The 21,031-nt window shown below is 36.7% G+C and overlaps 1 protein-coding gene across 4 annotated transcripts in view; it reads left to right on the forward strand.

The window, feature by feature from the left end:
• LOC128986007 (transferrin-like) overlaps positions 1 to 21,031 on the forward strand; it is a 156,147-nt gene that overhangs the window by 46,593 nt on the left and 88,523 nt on the right. For all 4 annotated transcript variants that reach the window (XM_054406190.1, XM_054406108.1, XM_054406278.1 and 1 more), the window contains one exon: positions 9,393 to 9,573. In XM_054406190.1, the coding sequence (XP_054262165.1) occupies positions 9,393 to 9,573 (181 nt within the window). The remainder of the gene's footprint in view (positions 1 to 9,392; positions 9,574 to 21,031) is intronic.

Here is a 21,031-nt window from a genome sequence, read left to right on the forward strand (position 1 = left end):
ACTCTCAATTTGTACTTTATTTACTACAACTAGTGTACATGTTGCTCGAATTCGAGCAACCGCTAAGAATTACAGGTGTTATTTTAAAACGACTTACAGTCATAATTTCTGATCACTTTAAAAGATTCGACTCAAAGATTATGGAAATACTCAAGATGTACATAACAGATCGATATAATCAACATTTCTTGTAAATAGTGTTTCTATTTCTTCTCCTTGGTGGTGTTTTATGACTTTCCTATGTTTCCATAGTTTGCAAATCGGCTCTTTCAATTATTATTACTAAGAAATGCAGCACAGTGTTAATTCAGTTTTCTTTTTAGTATATCAAATTATCCAGGCTCTCTTACTTTTTTCCATTGTAATATTTACGCCAACGCAAATTCAAATAGTAAATATTTCATTTCAACCAAGTCAGTAAATGTTTGTAGCAAACTCCTCGTTCCCACCACCACCTCTGGCTTAAGTCTGGGACTTATTTGCTAGGCTGATTCCCCGTGAAAATCTTCTTTCTTTTTAGGCTTCAGCCACTTTCAATCCTCGTCCAGACACATTATGTGTCCAAAAGCCTAACAGCATGACTCCCTTCCCCATACCGCCCTGAGCGATAGGGATAATTGAGATTAGCTCTAACCTTTCCTCTCACCTTTATGGGCATGTTTTCATTCCTTTTCTTTCTTAGTTTTTGTTTGTTTCTTTTAGCAAATTTCCCTATAGGGAAGTAGCTATTACCGTAGGTCTCATGGTAAGACCTAAGCCCGGGACCGATTTACTTTTTCATTTTGATGTCCCCAGAGGCCAGAAACACCATTCGTTGAATTTTTATATATATATATATGTGTCCATCCGCACGATAACTTGAGTAATTTTTGTCCGATTTTGATAAAATTTGGTTTGAAGGTGTAAGACGGGATAAACTTGAATGAGTTCGCGAACCAGCATGATCGGACTATGGAAACGGGGGTTTATAGGGGGTTCTATGGGGTAAAAATAGGTTTTTTCCATTTTGACCCTAAAAACACAAAATTTCACAATTTATTTTTAAACCATTTTGTAGAGCTTAAAAAACAAATAATTTAGTATATTGAAGCGTTATTATGCGCCTAATTGTTACGGAGAAAATTCAAAAAAATTGTAATTTTAAAATTCCCATGTTATTCTTATGGAGAATAAGTCAACTGTTGTAGTTTGCTTGTTTATGAACATATTTTGATCGATTTTGGAAAATACTTTTATTTCTTACTAACTATTATCATTTTATAAAAAAAATCTTTTTTACCCTCCCTGTTGCAGCAAACCAAAAGTACTCGTTAAACTAATTCTATTTAAATAAGAAATAAATGTGCTTTTTTTATGGAGGCATTTTAGTGTAATCCAATCAGGTTAATGGAAATTCGCTTAGTCTGCAGGTTTGCTGCGGCGGGGGTATTTTAGATTTTTAATTTAAAAGCCTGTATGTATCCCTGGTTTTTCCTATTTCCCTAGCTACTTTTCTAAACGTCTCAATTGTTTCCTTACCACTTGTTATGTTTTATTTTCTCATCTCTAGACCTCTCTTATCCAAGACTTCTTCCTGTTCTCTCCTATTTGTCTCCTGAAGTGAACAATTTATAAATCCGTGACTCGTGGTTTTTATTTCTCCACATCTACATACTTCCTCTTCCACCAGGTGAAACTTCCACAAATTAGCCTTGAAATGTTCCGTGTCCTGTGACAAACTGCTTTTCATAATGGCCCATCTCCCAATCTTGTTCCAGTCTCTTTCTGATGTTAGGTAAATATCCGAACGTTTACCTTTAAAACGTTAACATAGTATTCGGCTATTTTGTATTCTGTTCGCGTCTACCAGTTAAAGTTTGTCGGCCTCCTCCTATTGGCTATCCTGGTTGACGTCTTATAGTCTCCATTATGTCGAAGGTTTTTGGTTATGTGTTGATTTAGTGCAAATAAAAACAGTGAAACATCAATCTTTTCAACTAATCTAATAAATCCTTATAGCACATGTCTCCAATTTTAGTATAACCAGCTGTTTCAAATATTAGTGTCAATTTCAAATAGATTCAAAGTATTCATCTGTTTAAATGTAAACAAACATTTTCTCCCTAAGAATAACATGGGAACTTTGAAGGCCACTAGGGCATAGCCCTGATGGAATTCCAAAGTTTTTTTGTTTGATGGCAAAACTACATGCTAAGACCTTTCTAACGACACCTTGGACATGGTGATCGGTAGCACCACCGCTCCAAAACAATTATGACAAAAATATGCCTAGCGTATTAAATATATAGATACTTTAATATATCAGCAGCCCTATTACGTGAACACCTAAATACAAATATATAAAGGGTTTCAGACCACCCGGTCTTCTATAGCTCCAATATGAAAGCAAATGGAAACCTTATTGCAACTGGAACCCCCTATTTTGACCCTAAATAATTCAGCTAAATTATTTTCATACCCAAAAAAGCACTTCAAAGGGCAGATTTTGGGGGGTGGGGTGGTTTTTGGGAAATTTTCAAATGTAAAGGGGTGTTATACCTCATTTTAGAGGTCCTTGAGTTCTGAAAAGTGGAAACAGTTTTAAATTATTTCATCCCTATTTACAAGGGCGTTCAAAAACGTACAAAAAATATACCTTTGAACAACTTTTCACTGCAAAGAGGTGGAATTTCTTGGGGGGTTCAAAATTTGATAACACTTTAATTGCTAAATGAGCTTTCAAAAAACTCTGGTTTCAAGCCTTTTTAATACTGAAATACTAACCTTCTACTAACACTACTAGCCTTCTAATACTACTTTTTGAATACTGTGTTTAGATGCTACTTGTAAATACAAAAAATTAATCATGAATTCAATGAGCGTGCTTGTGAAACTGGTCATGTTTGATCAGATAAAACAAATTATAAGGAACTTACTGGACCTGTACGAGAGGTGAATGCACCTGCGGTAGTAAAATAGCAATACCATAATAGTGGAGTAGAAGTACTACGTGCCTACGAACAGAGTTGGGGTTTGCTTGAAACAAAATGGAGAGAAGTCAATGAGCCCAGCAGTATGTAGGCTATAATTGCTGATTCAAAGAAATTATTCTTTTAAAGCACTATTAGAGCCATGGAATTGTAAAATAACTAAGAATATTTGCAGTTGTGTTTTTTCCTTTATTAATCTTCCAAGATTAACAATCTGGGTACTATTTAATTTTTTAAAACATAATCAGTTTCAATTGAGACCTAGACGTGTACACTTACAACGGCAAACACTCAGAATACCATTTAATGAAACATTAAAATACACTAATTTCGCTACAGTTCTTTAACCAATAAAGATACCAAAAAGCATTAGATACAAAAATTGTAGCTAATGTTAAGGGCTGCAATGTGGTTTGTAAATAAACCCATGTTGCTATTTGCAATTTTTGAGATAACAGCTTTTGAAAATTCAAAGAGTTTCAAAATGTGTAACATAAGTAAAAAGATAGGAAAAGGTTTGAAACCAGAGTTTTTTGAAAGCTCATTTAGCAATTAAAGTGTTATCAAAATTTGAACCCCCCAAGAAATTCCACCTCTTTGCAGTGAAAAGTAGTTCAAAGGTATAATTTTGTACGTTTTTGAACGCCCTCTATGTAAATAGAGATGAAAATAATTTAAGACTTTTTCCACTAAAACACTCAGGACTCAAGGACCTTTAAAATGAGGTATAACACCCCTTTACATTTGAAAATTCCCCAAAAACCACCCCATTCCCCAAAATCTGTCCTTTGGGGTGCTTTTTTGGGTTTGAAAATAACTGAATTACTTGGGGTAAAAATAGGGGGTTCCAGTTGCAATCGGGTTTCCATTTGCTTTCATATTGGAGCTATAGAAGCCAGCCGGGTGGTCTGAGACACCCTGTATATATTTTTATACAGTCCTCCCCTGGAAATTTGTGAAAAATTACACTTACAAAGTCAACATTTTAAGCACTCTGACGAAAAAAAAGTTTAATCTCTTGTAATCTGAAAAGGAGTGTTTAAGTGCAAAACTTCCTTTTTTTTAAGTGATACAACTTTTTTTGCTCTTACCGGCTCTGTAATTTCACCTATCTATTTTTAAATGTTTTGTTTCATAATGCTGATGTGCATTGTATTCCTTCAACAATGATTGTTTCAGAAAATAAAAAAGTTCCTCTCTTACTACATTTTTGAAGTTTTTAGTGGTGTTAAAAAAGGACCATTGGTCTTAATTTGTCTAAAAAAACTAAAAAAAATATGTTAAGTTTCAAACTTACACAGTAATAAGCACTGTCTAAAAAAACATATAAATTTGAAATCTTTATGTTAAAAAATAAGTGTAGCAGAGCAGGTTGAAAGAATGTATGTTTGTGTAAAAGAGAGAGGTTCATACGACCCGCCGGCCTCAGTATCCCACCATTTCGAATGCTGGGCACAGCCCGTTTTTCCACCACACAGTGCGGGAGCGCGCCAGTATCCAGGGGAGTATTAACATAGATTAAGCATACTCCGTATTAAGTTATAATATAGGCCTAGATGGTATCTGTTCGACATTTTCTAGCCGGGCGGGAGCGCGTGTGACACTGCGACGTTGTTGATGTATAACCTTGAACGCACATGTCCACGTGAGTGAATACTCTGTAGAAATGTCAGTGTGGTAGTCAGGTAGACATCGGCAACGTCGCACACGTAGTACAGTAGACCCTCTCTAATCCGGCACTGCACATCTCCGGCACTCCAGTAATCCAGCGTTTTTTGACGGGAGGTCTTCCGCGATCGGGTCAAAATTCTGATTATCGCCCGCTCCCATGTACACATCATAATTCTCTCCCGCGGTCACGGAAAAGTCATCTTCGTCATGCGCGATCGCGGCAAATTCATGAACATCGCCAGCAGACGTATAGACGTTATCATCGCCTTCCTCGGTCACGGAAATGTCATCGTCGTCAAGCACGATCACGGCAAGATCATGAACATCTCCCGCGATCATGTAGACATTATTGTTGCCTTCCACGGCCGCAGCAAAAATTTTATCATCTCCCGCGGCCGTGTAAACATCATTGTCTACTCCCGCGGTCACGGAAACGAAATCGTCGTTTTGCGCGATCGCGGTAAAATCATTAACATCTCCCGTGGTCATGTAGACATTAATCGTTGTCTTCCGCGGTCTCGGCAAAGATTTTATCATCTCCCGCGGCCATGTAAACATCATTGTCTACTCCCGCAGTCCTGGAAATGTCATCGTCGACTTGCCGATCGCGGCAAAATCATGAACATCTCCCGCGGTCACGAAAATGTCATGTCGTCATGCGCGATGGCGGCAATTTTACGATTATCTCCCGCGGACGTGTAGACGTTATCATCGCCTCCCGCGAATACGTAATTGTCATGCCCGATCGCGGCAATAGCGGTTTCCGATCACGCGAACTTCGGGGACGTGTTTTAATTGCATTTTAAGTGTTTTTAATGATAACATTCCAGTAATCCGGCATTTTCACTAATCCGGCAGTATGGCGGTCCTATATCTGCCGGATTACTGAGAGTCTACTGTACTGTAATGGCGGTTGCTCAATCTTGAGTCTAGACCAACCTGACATAGAAAACAGCTAAGCAAAGCTTAAGCCTTAAGCCCTTCCATTACTTACCATTATAATTTTGTCATATGTTTGTGCTTAAGTGGAGGGATGCACATAGGTTCAATCTTGTAAAAATGTGTTACTAACAAAAAACCCGTAACAAAACAAATACTCAACTGCAGAGGTGCCCATCCCCCCAAACCCAGAGGCGCAATCCCCCCCCCCAAGCCAAGGGAGTAGTTCCCCCCAATTTATGCTGCCGTCTATTTAAACCTACCCTCCCCCCACAAATTTATCTGACAAAATTCACTTTACCTCATAAAACGAACATTCCAAGTATTTAGTATCACAGTGTTTAGTAGTACAAACAAATCTGGTTTTTGTTTGTATTTGTATTCTAAATAATCAAACTTGAAGTAAAGAAAAACAAACTTTCTGATAATCAAAATTTAATGTTTAATAGGAAATGTTAACAACACATTATTATATCTAACTAATGGACGAATTAGAATTTTTTCAATTTTATAATTCAGAATCTGTAATGTCAGTCAACATGTGAGCAGTATTAGACAACGTCTTCAAAACGTACAACAATATACTCGGTGAATTACTCTACTCCAACACAGTACTGTAAACTGTACAACATATTAGGTGGCTTTGATTTTTACAGAGTTTAAGAATTCACTTTGAACTCAACAGCTTTAAGTGCATTAATAATACATTGGCAAAAAGCATCTTGTTTCAAAATTATAGGCAGAGTCACCAAATAAGACAGACTTGTTGCTCGCCCCTCCCAGGCTGCCTTCTACAAAATTTGCCAGGCAAAATACCCACAATACGTTAATTGCCACCAGTACAAAAGGTTTTTGTGACGAAGTAATTTATTTTTCATTTTGATAGCCCCAGGATTGCCTTTTATGACTAATAATAATAATGATAGAAACGCATCTTGTCAGACAATCCGTTTGTACACAAAACACGAAACGATAACATATAGGCCTATTAATTCACGCGTGTATATTGCCTCGGGCAGGACTGGAAGTAAACTGAATCAGGTTATGACGGAAAGACGTGGTCTCTGGATTGTCGTCTGTGTTATCAAAAGCTGATATTGGACTAATTGTAGTGACGGAGGACGGAGGTGAGTGTTGAAAATACAGGGTGGGGCAATGAAAGCGCCCCAATTTATAAGCAGTACAAACTCAATAATATTCACCCTATGGATATAAATAGCACATCAAAACACAGCTTATCTTTTGCCATTTTAACTTAACAAAGTCATTTTTCCATTTCTTGAGAACGAAATCCTGCAAGTGACGTCCTTGTCCTACTTGACATTAGGCACTTGAAAACTCCATCAAATACTCCTCCAGCATTTCTTCAGGAATCACTTTAGTTTTTGGACAATTCTTAGCTTCGGTTCAAGCAAATCTGTGGGGTGACTTTGAAAAACCTCGAACTTCAAGTAGCTTATTAGAACCCCCCCCCCCCCCCCCGTCCAAAAAAAGGAGCCAACGTAAAGCTTTCAACAACAACAGCTTCCTGGCAAATCTCTTTGGACTTTGAGTTACTGCGACTCGCACTCTTTCAACATTTCCTGGTGTACAAAGAGTTTTGCGGCACCCACCGATTATTTTTTAGGTTTAAGCGTTTATCTTAAATAGTTTTACCCAGTTCACCATTGTTTTCCAATCTGGAACAGTGCTATGTTGACCAAGGATGGAATGTGGTCCAAACAATCTCTGGGTTTTTGCACAAGAACCACTATTTTAAAAATAGGTTTGCACATCAAAATCTCAGTGTTAATAGCCTCGGGCATAATATTTACTAAAATGGCATAGTTTAATTGATGTTTTAAGCACAGCTGATCATTCGTTGTTGCAACAATTAACATGTGACAGCTAAAACAAATTGTGGCGTTCTCATTGCCCCACCCTGTATAATGGTATTCATAATTGAGTTTTCCATTCTAAATGATTGACAATAACAACCAATTTATATGCTGGATATAAATGATGGTCTCGAAATTCTACAGTACTGCGCGTAAAGAAATGTATTAAATACTTTGAGGAGTTTGAAATACCGTATATAAACAAATAAAACTAGAGACAGAAAAACATTTTTGAGTGTAAACACTCAATTAATTATGAATCCCATTATATTATCAACACTCTTCTCATTCACTACAATAGTGCAATATCAGCTGTTGAAAACGCAGACGACAATCCAGAGACCACGTCGGTCCGTCTTAACCTGAACCTGATTCAGTTTACTTCCAGTCCTGACGACGGCAATGTACTCGTGTGAATTGATAGGCATATCTGTAATCGTTTCCTGATTTGTGTTAAATGTTTGTAACGTATTCTGACGACACATCCAGAAGTGGATCTTTTGTAAATCCTAACGACGGTGGAGTTAAAGAACCACCAACACAAGTAAAATTCGTGGTTAAAAGGTGCGTTTTTACCATTCTTAGAAGCAATCTTAATTACAAATGGTAAAATTTTGTTGGTGTTGATAGTGAGCTACTTAGAAACACTTTATCGGGCTGCTTATACAAAAATTATACATTCATTATGACAGCTAGCAAAAAAATATCCCCCCCCCCAAAATCCCCTAAAAAAAGCCCCCCCAAAAATTCCTGTGGCGCAAACACGCCACAGTACCCCCCCTCTGGGCACCCCTGCTCAACTGACTACTGAGCCACTGAGCCACTAGTGGGTAGTAGGAGGTACTGTATGACTAACGCACTGACGTGATGAAGGCATAGGATGGCGGGAAACGAGGATGCGCGCAGCAATTTTTAATGCAATTTTTCAAATTAAAGCTTCAATAAAAAAAAGAATAAAACGTGGTGGTCTTGGCGGGGGGGGGGGGGGAAGGGGCATGGCCCCTATAGCCCCCTCTCTGGAACCCCCACTGGGTAAATGCTGCGGCGGAGTTATTTATTTATAGTCTATCTTTTCTTCATAGTTTACTACTTTGAATTAGTTTACATAGTTGACATTACTTCGTAGTAATGTCAACTTTAACAGAGTGGTCATTACAATATTGAATGACAAAGACAATTATTTTTCATCACTCTGTATTTGAAAATAGCCCATTTCCATACTGCTGAGATCTTTGAAAATCATCAATTTCCATACACCAAAATCAAATAGTGAACAGTTGACTTTTCCTGACATAAACATTACTTTTGCTAAATAAACATTACTTTCGCTACACAAACAATACTTTGTCTGACATCAACAAAGTTAGGCCTACAACTGAAGTTTCGGGTTAGCTCAAAAGGACAAACAAACAGAAAACAAAAACTAAAGCTTGATTGATGTTCAATCAGCTGAATTTTACACCAAAGTTAATTGTACAGCCCTGTGTTTAGTTTAAAAAAATTAATAGATTACAAAATATCAGATAATTTTTTAAGTTTGATGAAGTAGTTTTTTTCATTGTGATAAAATGTATCGTTTAATACTCGTCACAAAAGTCCCATTTCGGGGCGAGATAGTGTTTTACATGCGAGCATGGGAAACACTATATTGCCCTGAAATGGGTCCCTTTTTGACTAGTAGTGAAATATACTATTGCTTGAAAAGTACATGTGCTGTGTATCGTATGTTACAGACAGGACACAAAAGATTATACTTAATAGAAGTGTAAAAACAGTAAAATTAATTTACAATACTACTGCGCACACTACTTTGTTACAAAACTAGATCATTTTTCAAACTTGCAACATGTTCTATTTCGTGATTCTCTGATTTTTTACAACTTGAAAACTTCATAATTGGGTGGTTTGACATCGTCTGTGACATTTTTATTTGCAGACGTGGGTTGCCATCCAGTGGAGATGTAGATGTGTTACTCACTCACCCTGACTACAACTCTACAGATTCTGGCAAGGCTGGCAAGTCTAAGGCAGCCAAACTCCTCTCCAGAATTGTCACTTTGTTGGAAGAAAAGAAGCTCATTACAGAAACAATATCCCATGGGGATGTCAAATTCATGGTATGCTGTTTGTTTCATCTAGCATGATCTTGCTGTCCCCACTTTGGTATTAAACACAAAATAGACACTCTTCTATGGATATAATTTGTATTAAGTTTCAAAAGAATAGATATGGTCAATAAGGAGGAGTTTCTGGAGATCTGGTTGTGACCACCTTCAAATCATTCTCTTGTGTGACAAAATATATAGCCTGATATGGTGTTATTAGATAGTAATCTTTATGGTTCACTTCAACTTATTCGAAGTCTAGGATACAATTCACATACTTTGTGTTGTGGAATCACCATGATAATAGCTTACACAGTAACTTTTAATAAACTTACACTTAACAATGAATCTATTATCCTGAAAGTAAATAAAGTGCATAAACACTTTTAATAATATATTTACACATATACTGTTTACTCACTAGACGGTAAATGCATATAAAAGATGTTAAGTGATGATCGATTTCCATTAGACACTCCAATCATCATCAGACCCAATAGGCGAACATGTCCACTTACCCTCTTTTATATGCATTTACCGTCTTGTGAGTAAACAGTATTAGTGTAAAAATATTATTAAGAAAGTGTTATTTCACATATTTTTGTACTTTTAGGTAATTTAATAACACGTACAATGCTAATCAAGAAGCTATTTATCTATTTTCCGACTAACAGGTGACTTGGAGAGATCCACACCTACTGATGGAGGAGTGTAGTAGTTGAACAAGACTGAACGATGATGTCACTGCATACCTGACGGCGGCCACCATGTCAACACATTGTTGATTGTCATTAGCCTCTCATCAGTTTCTGCCGTTGCTTTCTTAATGTTTTTCGTCTCCCAGGCATGCAGTGACATCATCGCTCAGTCTGGTCGACCTCCAATACTTCATTTATCTTGATCCACACCCACAAAATCAACATAATATTTTCATTAAGGACCATAAGAGCCATAAACTATTTTATTGTGGTTACTTTTCTGATGTTAGAAATAAGTTTAGTCTACTAGACTAGCTGTGTGCCCGTTCTATGCACGGGGATCTTATCATAGTCAGTTGAAGCCTTCTTGTATTAAGAACAGCAGTTGGTTTGCATATTTTCAGATATGCTGGCAAAACTATTATATAAACCTTCACAAATACATTATCTGACAGTTTCACGCCAAAACAAATGCTTCGCAATTAAATGTCACCCGGATCATGTTGGTCCATATGTTAAATCCAATGATTAAGCTAAAAAATGCTTTATAGATCTATGAGGCATAGCCCTAAGGTAGGCCTATAATTGAACGTTACTTTCCACAATGGTTACTTTAAACAAAAGTTACTTTAAACAATTCATGATGGTTTGCTGAATAAATGTTTTACAAAAACACGTTATCGTTTTCTTAGCATAAACTAACATTTTGGAATCCAGACAGAAAAAGCAATACTCATACAGTTAAGACATCAATTAAATTAAATATGACTGTAAAAAATAAGGTGCAACACCAACGATAACTAATTTGTAAATTACAGTGATGTGTTGGTACGTAAAAATGATTCTTGCTGCTACCAACGGTTCTAAGGAAAAAAAGTACTGGTATCAAGGATCGTCGTCGAAAAGGTTGTTATGAATGATTGGGTAGGCGTACGTACCCAAGAGATAGGCTATGGGGGTACACTACACTTCCATATCTGTTGGCACAAACAACCGAATGAGTAATATTGATTATTCGATTATTTAATTTGATATATTGTTTGGTTAGTTAGGTTAGGTTAACCTTACCTAATAACCTAATAACCTTACCGAATAATCGATATATCGATCAATATTTTCATTCGGTTGTTTGTGCCAACAGATATGGAAGTGTACCCGGCTATGGGCCTATTGGCTGTATGGTCCAAAGATTGCATCACACAGTGAGTAGGAACTATGGACTATATAGTCAATGGTAGGAACAGAAAGTGACACATTGGAAAAGCGAGTTTAGCATCATCCGTAAACCGTTACAATCACCCACTGCAGTTGTGATTTATTACCTTACACTTTACACAACCGCCATTGAAGCGCCGTCAATGAGTGGAAACCTTGTTTCTAAGCTATTGGTGACGATCATTATTAAATTTAAGTTTCCCAGCCGTATACAACACTGATTCAAGGTCTTCTTTCTGGTTATCAAAACTCAAGAACAATTTTTTACACAAAGAATCTCTGGTTCCTGACCTGGATGATGCCTAGTTATTTAATTTCATTTACGGTTACACTATTACACTAATGAAATGAAATGAAATGAAATGAAATGAAAATGAAATGAAATGAAAAAGTACTTTTATTTACAAATAAGTGAACAAAAATAACTTCTTAGCACTAACAACTATGGACAAAAGTAGCCCGTCTGTTGCGGCTGGCGTACCTGGTTAGCACTTGTACAAAACTGATTAATAATAACAATTTAATGAAACTAATAAATAATAATAAAAAGATTTTAAAAGTAATGACATTTGGGAAAATGATTCTCACAGATTAAATTCTTGAATTAACCCCCATCTTTTAGACCAAGCATCTTTTAAATAATTGCTTAAGACCCGCCAATCCCACCCATTCAATATCTCTATATATTGTTCCTGTGTCAAAATTGGACAGCCAAAATAAAATTTCCTTATTGACTTAAAAATGGGACAAACAGATAAAAAATGAAAAACATCTTCTTTCTCTTGTAAATTACAAAGAGTGCACAAATGATAATTGTCTACAAGCCATGGTTTGAAGTTGAGGTTGATAAGCTCAGCTCTTGCCTTGATCGCCCAGGACATCACAGTTATGTCATATCTGTCAGCGAGGTATGTCTTATCTTTTAGGTCGAAGTTAATAGATAAGAGTTGTTGGTGATATAGAGACGTGCGCGCTCGACCCTCGCAATCACTTTTCCATGCTGCCCTTTCCCCTTCCACTACACTCATCAGCTGTGATTGTAGAACAGGGATGCCAACCTCGTCTACGTCGAAATTTATTTCCCTGCCATGCTTGTTTCCCAGACGCTTCCAATGTTTACACCAGTAAATATTCTTGTTTACTATTTGTCTGGCTAATTTAAAAGGTAAACGACTTTCAGACATTGATAACACGTTTAATAGATAGTTAATATTTAACACGCTTGAATAAAAGTATATCTTATTTGTTAATGATTCAATATAAATTAAATAATTTGGCGTGTTTTTCGGAAGATGAAATAATCTCTTGATGAAAAACTTATTAACAGACTCCACAGAATCGCTGTCAATGAAACCCCACACTTGCGCGCCGTAACAAATAATTGATCGTATGACAGAGTTAAAACACAATTGTTTGGCACTGAGTGGGACTTCGTTGCTATTTATAAGATTTCCCCAAAGTGTATTAATAATAGCTAATTTAGACACTTTTTCTTTTGCTTTAAAATGTTTTATCCAAGATAATGAGGGAGTTAAAGTAATACCAAGGTAAGTATATTCATTCACCACTTCAATACGCTCGCCTCTGCACCACCAACGATCAACAGACCCCAGTTTGCCTCCTTTACGAAACACCATAACTTTGGATTTACTTAGATTTACACGAAGATTCCAACGTGCACAATAATCATCTAATCGATTGATCATATGCTGGAGGACAGTAGCTGTTGGAGAAATTAAAATTATATCATCAGCATACATTAAAATATTCACTTTGACTCCCTCAAACAAAACTCCTCCACCAATCTCCTCCGGCATGTCGTTAATAAATAAATTGAACAAACTAGGGCTACACACACATCCTTGCCTCAGACCTATCGTTGTATTAAAACTATCTGTAACACCTGCTCGATTCCAGACAGAGGCACTTGTACCGTTGTAATATTGTTTTATAATATTCAAAAACTTTGTTGACACACCTAAAGATGAAAGTTTGTACAATAATGATTGTCTATCTACAGTGTCAAAAGCGGCGCTAAAATCTACAAAAAAACAGTATAACTTTTCTTGTTTATAAAATTGCAAATGTGCCATGCATGTTAAACTAAAAATATTATCAATTGTTGAATAGTTTTTTCTGAAACCAGCCTGAAACTCAGTAAGAATACCTTCGTCATTGGCCCATTTAACTAACCTATTATTTATTAAACATGAAAATATTTTACCGATGCAATCAATAAAAGATAGGCCTCTATAATTTGTAACTAAATTTATATCACCTTTTTTGTGTAAAGGAAAAACAATAGATCGCTTAAAAGATTCCGGTACTTCTTCTTTTGAATATATGTTATTATATAGAGCAAGCAATATTTGAAGAAAGGGCAATGGAGCATTTTTGTAAAATTCATACGGAATTCTGTCCAGACCGGGCGCTTTCCCCGTTTTTACTTTATTTAGCACTTCCAGCAATTCATACATCTCAAAATCCCGATCTAATCTATTGTCTAAAATCAAAGGTTCAGCATAATATATCTCCGCTGCTAAAAGCGGGGGGTTCAACAGAGTTTTAAAATAGTTATGCCATTCTACGGGAGAAATATTTCCCACCCGCTTATCTGATTTGATTTTAAAACTGTTTATCGCATTCCAACACTTTTTGGGATCGGTCGCTCTTATCAGTGTGTCAACAAGGTTGTTTCGATAAGCCATTTTTTTACTAAAACACAATTGTTTATATCTTTTATTTTCTTTTAAATACTTGACTTTTATTTCTGGTTGATTAAATTTCCTGAATAAATTTAATAATTTAAAAATCTTCTTACGGAGCCTACCACACTCAAAATCAAACCATGGCTGCTTAGAAAAATAATTTGAAAATTTCTTAGAGGACGGTTTTAAATGGGCTGATTCTGTGATTAATCTGGTGATTTGATTTACATCTTCTTGAATGCAGTCCACAAATTGAAAATTAGAAAGCCTTTGACTAATCTTGTCACAATATGAATCATTATCTGTACTGGTCCAATTTAACTTTGGTAACAACGGGAGTATTTTTACATCTATATTATTAACGTCTGCCATCCCTGCGGCTGGTAAATATACATTAATTGTAATTTCTATCGGCAAATGGTCAGAGCCTGGAAAGCTTAAAACTTTAAAATCCTATATCAAATGCAAGCAATCTATTGATGCCCCCACTAAATCAATTACTGAATTCCCGTTTTGCCCTAAAAATGTGAAATCACCCTCAGGATCACCCACTGAACGCCCATTTATAATTATAAACCCAAAATCGTTAAACAGATCCAAAAGTCGCTTCCCTCTATTGTTTGTTATTACATCTTTGGACTGCCGGTAATTATTGAACTTGTCGTTAAATTTAAATATATCTTCCGCAAAATACTGCTCTCTCCCTATACGTCCATTTAGGTCCCCTATAATGACAAGTTTATTAAGATTGTTAGCATTTACAAAATTATCCAACATTGTGAAATCATTATCCCACGAATTATAGTTTAAATACAAATGCAGAATCAGAACCTCATCCCTAGTAGTCCCTACATTACTAATCTTGATAAGAGAAAATGAATCTATATTTACAAAAACTAAGCTTTCCTTAAGAGATGATTGGTTATTAATTAAATAAATTTGCCCCCCTTTGTTCCTCCCAAAATTAGAATTTCTTACAGCAGAAATAAAAACCATTTTAAAATTTAAAAGATGTTTACAAACAAAATCTTTATCCTGATCTGAAATAAACGTTTCTATTAATATTATGACATCAAAGCTATTAATAAACTCCAAAAATTGAGGGTCACTGACCTTGTTTCTTAAACCACATACATGACATGACACGATTTTACACTGTGATTTTATTCCAGTCCTTGTCGGTGTCCTCTGTCCTGTGGGCAAGACGTGGCGTTCCTACTGGCCTTTACTGTTGACGATCGATGCCTGAGTGTTGGTTGGTGCCTGGGTGTTGGTCGGTGCCTGGGTGTTGGTCGGTGCCTGGGTGTTGATCGGTGCCTGGGTGTTGATCGGTGCCTGGGTGTTGGTCGGTGCCTGGGTGTTGGTCGGTGCCTGGGTGTTGATCGGTGCCTGGGTGTTGATCGGTGCCTGGGTGTTGATCGGTGCTTGGGTGTTGGTAGGTGCCTGGGTGTTGGTCAGTGCCTGGGTGTTGGTCGGTGCCTGGGTGTTGGTAGGTGCCTGGGAGTTAACGGAGACTATTTGGGCATACGTCGACGAGTTCCGAGGGCTAAGAGGGCCAGATGCCGTGGCCGTCGTATGGTGCTGGCTGCTGTTGATACTGACAGTATGTTGTCCTCCCAGATCCAATCTCCGCTGACGTCCTGTTCCAGATTCTTTAAGGTTTGCCAGGAACTCTGAAAAGTCATGTTTGCACAACTTAAACAGTCTTTCAGCACCACTCACTTGCCCTGACATTAGTCCACTCTCCTCCCACGTGAACCGGTATCCACCTATCATCACATGGTCAAATATAAGTGGCATTCGCATCCATCCCTTCACTCTCTCTACTTCCTCACGCACGGCTGCCAAAAAATCACGCTTTCGTCGCACTTCACTCGGATAGTCCCTATGTACACTGTACCCTGTGCCCTTTAAAGACTTCACCCTAGCCATGATGTATTCTATATCCGCGTCGTACGGGAAGTGTGCGATTATCGCCTTATTGTCTTTGTCAAGGGGATGAGCCCTGTTTATCCACACATCATTAGTGAAACCAAATTTATCGGCCAGGAAGCGTCTGATGTAATGCTTGTAATCTTTGGTTGAAGTTGGTAGGTTAAGTCCTCTAAAAATCAAATTATTCCTCCTAGACCTTCCTTCTAGATCCACGAGCTTATTGAATATTGATTTTTCACTTGCCTTTAGGGCCTTGACCTCCTCCCTGAGAGCTTTATTTTCGTCCTCTAGTTTCATCATCCTGTCCGAAATCTCACAAAAGTCGTCCCTAGTGGCGAAATTAGCCAATTTTGTGTCTAATAGATGACTAATATCTGACATGAGCTTGCTGTGGGATATATCTCCTACCTTTTCATTCACCATTTCGTCTAGTCTGGACCGTGCCGGGGGTGGTGATTCCGGGGAACACTCTTCTCTGCTACGCTTGTGACGATTGTTGGGCAGTGGAGAGAAGTAAGAGTGAATAGTATTGGTGTCCATAAGCACTAAGAAGTGCAATCAAATCCACAAATACGAAGCACTGTTCACATATAAGTTAGATCCACACACGAGATTTCACACACGAGAACTAACGGGCACTTGTCGCGACGGGCGTATCGTACCACGTGTAACGCGACCGATGTACAAAGATATCTAACGTCCTTTATACCGAGACAACTCTCGTTCGACTGTTGACTAACTCAACTCAAAACTATTAAGATAAGCTAATTATAGTTGCTAACTGATTTAAATCGTAAGACAAACCGGTTAAAATTAGGTATTTAGAAGGACCGAACTGTAGCTTGACCAGTCTGGCTACTCCAGGTTTGCCAACCTCCCACTATTACACTATATTATTGCACTTACGATTAATTAAATCCGTTATGTAAGAAAAACATTTTTAATCTCACTTGGTTGGCATTTGCTTTCAAAACGTGATTAAAAATGGTTGCGGTATTTGTAAACAACATTTGTAAACATATCAGTGACAGCTAGAAAAAATAATCTTGAACCCAACAGCTGTTCCTTATTTCATAGATGATTGTGTGATAAAATTGGACGAAAACTGGAAAAAAATCTCGCAAAAAAGCATTTTTGAACGTCCGTGATTTTATTTACAAAGTAGTGAGGCCATATTTTAATGGCTAAAGACACTCTCGTCAATCCGGTGAATAAATTAAAATTACTTGGATATTGATAGGTACTCTCGTTTTCCTGGAGAAGATAGCGTAAAATGCCATCTTGAGTGTTACAGACAGACAGAAAGACAGACAGACAGACATACAGAGAGACAGAAATAAAGATAAGACTCGTTTCTGCTTCTTTAATAAATAAAACGTAAAAATAAACAAAAAATATATAATTCTGAGCAATGTTCAGACAAAACTCTAATTTTATTTATATAGATGATTTGCTCTTTTTGATTTTGCAACAAAGAAAAATTATGAATATCACTGAAAAATTATGTTAAATATTGTGTCTACAGTAGACTCCCTCTTATCCGGACTCCTCGGGACCAAGGCCAGTCCAGATAACGGTTTTTCCGGTTAAACCGACGTCCCCAAAAACTCATTATGTAACTAAAATATTTGACTGAAATTTAGGAGAGCATTATATTTAAACACGTAATCACTGGTCTCAAATCTTTCCCACGAGAACATTAGTTTCAGTACAGCCCACTTCCTGCCGATCTAGTCTGGTTAAACCGATGTGCTGACAAAAATTTTCCGGTTAAAGAGATGTAATTTTCACCGAGTGTAGTCCGGTTAAAAGGTGTCGGGATAAGAGGGAGTCTACTGTATATCTGATACATAGCTGACAGTATTCGACCAGTTATTTTTAGCTTGTGAATGTTTGACTACTAGGAAATTAAAAGTTAGTAGTACTTTTATGAATTCACCATAGTAATTAATTCATTGTAAGTAGGTTTGAAGCTTTGAGCTAGAACTAGACATTCAATTCCAATTTTAAAATTTTAGCCAGTTTTAGGAAAAAAATGAATATAATTGAGCTGAGCCAGGCAGAGTACACTGGAATCTATTGCTAACTTATTTTGATTTTCAAACTGAGAAGACAACATATGATTCAAGCACCTTTTAGCGAATTTCCCATATTGGGAATAAGCTATTACTGTAGTACTCATGGTAAGACCTGGACCCGGGACCGATTAACTTTTTCGTTATGAGGTCCCTAGAGGCCAAAAACACCAACCGTTCAAATTCATGAAATTCAAATTCATGATGAAGAGTGGGGATGACCAGTGCATGACACGCTAGCAAATCGGCTCCGTTAATTAACTCATTTTTACTGGTAAATTTTAATCGGTAAACTACAATATTTATCTGCTGAGTGTAATTAAGAACTGTGTTTACCGTTATCGTAAGTGTTGCGCATAAAGTGCAGTGATTTCTTCGTAATATTGAAGAATTTTTGGCCGGGGTCGATCAGTGCGTGGTCGTTATCAGTGAACGCCATTATGACTGAGGGAGTCAAGATAACGACGCGTGGCACTGCCAAACTTAATAAAGGTGAGCTTGAATCAACGTCGCCATCACTTCAATCTATAGACACTAAACTTAATAGTATTTTACAAATTCTTGAGAAGAATTCTAATGACATCGTCGAAATTAAAAAAGAACAAAAAGACATGTGTGAATCTATTGAGTTATGCCATGCAACCATCAATGACTTTAAACAATTAATATCTACTCAAGATTTGAAGATAAGAGAGTGTGAAAACGAGGTACAGAAGACTAAGAAGGACACTTATAAATTCGGGAAATCGGTTGAGAAAGTGCAACGTGAAGTTCGTGATCTTGAACAGTATTCACATAGAAACAATTTAATTATTTACGGTATCCCGGAGGACAACAATGAAAAAATTATGTTCGTTATAAGACGGTTAGCAACTGCTCTACACTTCCAAGATTGGTCGGAGAAATTAGTTGATGCTGTACATAGAATGGGGAAGTATGAACCTACGAATACATCGCCGAGGCCTATCATCATTCGCTTCGTCAGACGTCTGGACAAGGACGCTTTTTTAAATAAACGTAAAGAACGCCGCAATCTTAAAGCTTCGGACCTTGGCTTCAGCAGCGAAGACTCGATCTACGTCAACGAGTCATTGACGCCAGAGAACAGGGACCTGCTGAAGAAGACGCGTGATGCGGCGAAGGCCAAGGGCTACAGCCAGGTGTGGACGGCGAACTGCAGCATCTTCGTGCGACGAAATAAGGACACTGATGCTATCAAGATTAGGTCAGACGTGGATATTGACAGCATGTAAAACAATGACTGTAATTGTAAGTAATCAAATGCTTAATTTATATTTTAATAATCTATTTCATAATTTATTTACATCAAATTTATATACAATGCACGTTAAACTTCTTTATGAGCATTTAATTAAATTGTTTTTGCATGAATACAATTCTGTTTATCTATTTATACATGCTATTCTTCGACTTCTTAAATGTTATGTTTTATTTATTATTTATATTTCTATTTATTGCTGTATTTATAGTCCATTAAAAAAAAAAAAAAAAATAGGAATTTTCTCTATGTTATTTATGTTTTTATTAAAACTTATTAATGGTAAATAATGATTTTGATAATATAGTTTACTACCAAAATGTCAGAGGTCTGAGAACAAAATCAAACATTTTTTTTAGTAACATCTTAACAAGCGATTACAAAATTGTGTCTCTAACAGAAACAAACCTACAACCTGGTATTAATTCATCGGAATTTTTTCCTGATAGTTTTAATGTATTTAGATGTGACAGAAATTTAGAAACTTCAGGCCGACAGGGAGGAGGGGGAGTATTGTTAGCCTTAAGAAATGATATATTGTGTAACGTAGTCGACATTTTTAATGATTCAATTCCTGGTTGTGAAAGTGTTTGTGTAAAAGTTGTAAATAGCAAGGGGAGAGGATTGTATATTTGTACTGTTTATTTCAGGCCAAGGTCACCGTTAGTAGCATACCAAAGATTTTTTGATTGTTTTTTACAGTTAAATTCATTATCGAACTGTGATATTATTGTATTAGGTGATTTTAATATTTCAATCTATGGTCAGGACTTTTGCTTGGATCAAGGTGACAATATATGTAAAGAATTATTTATTTTTTTGAATTTGCATGGTTTAAGTTTAAAGAATGATATTCGTAACTTTCAAAATAAGACATTGGATTTAGTCATATCAAATTGTGAGGAAGTAGTGGTAACGAGAAGCGGTGAACAATTAGTTAGTGAAGATCTTTATCATCCGGCTTTGGAGGTAATTGTTGTGTTGGCTACTCCGTTATCTGGTCGTTCAAGGTCAACCCAGTCAGCTGGTTATTGTTTCAGACGAGCCAATTTTCTACAAATATACGAAGATTTACAACAGGCTGACTGGTCAAATTTGTATTCTATTTTGAACGTCGATGATGCTCTAGATTGTTTTTATAGCACACTTTATGAAATAATTGATAAAAACTGTCCATTAAAGAAAAATAAAAAAGCAAAATATCCCTTTTGGTTTACTCCTTCTATTATATATAATTTAAAACGTAAAGAAAAACTTAGAAGAAGGTGGAAAAAAGTAAACACTGATGAAGCTTATAACTTATTTAAAGTCCAGAGAACAGCAGTAAAAAATGAAATTGATCTAGCATATCGCAATTATGTAAATGGAGTGGAAGATAGTATAAATGTTGATAGCAGTAAGTTTTGGAATTTTATTCAAAGTAAAAAATCTGAACGAAATAAAATTATGATAATGGAGCACAATGGAGTAAGACTGGATAACGGAGGAGCGGTTGTAAATGCATTCGCGGAATATTTTAGTTCTGTGTACGAGAGTTACACTACAGAGCCTAGTGTGGAG

This window comes from Macrosteles quadrilineatus, unplaced genomic scaffold (assembly GCF_028750875.1).
Source record: "Macrosteles quadrilineatus isolate MER2022 unplaced genomic scaffold, UCM_ALF_1.0 Scaffold_1__1_contigs__length_201487025, whole genome shotgun sequence".
Taxonomy (NCBI): Eukaryota; Metazoa; Arthropoda; class Insecta; order Hemiptera; family Cicadellidae; genus Macrosteles; species Macrosteles quadrilineatus.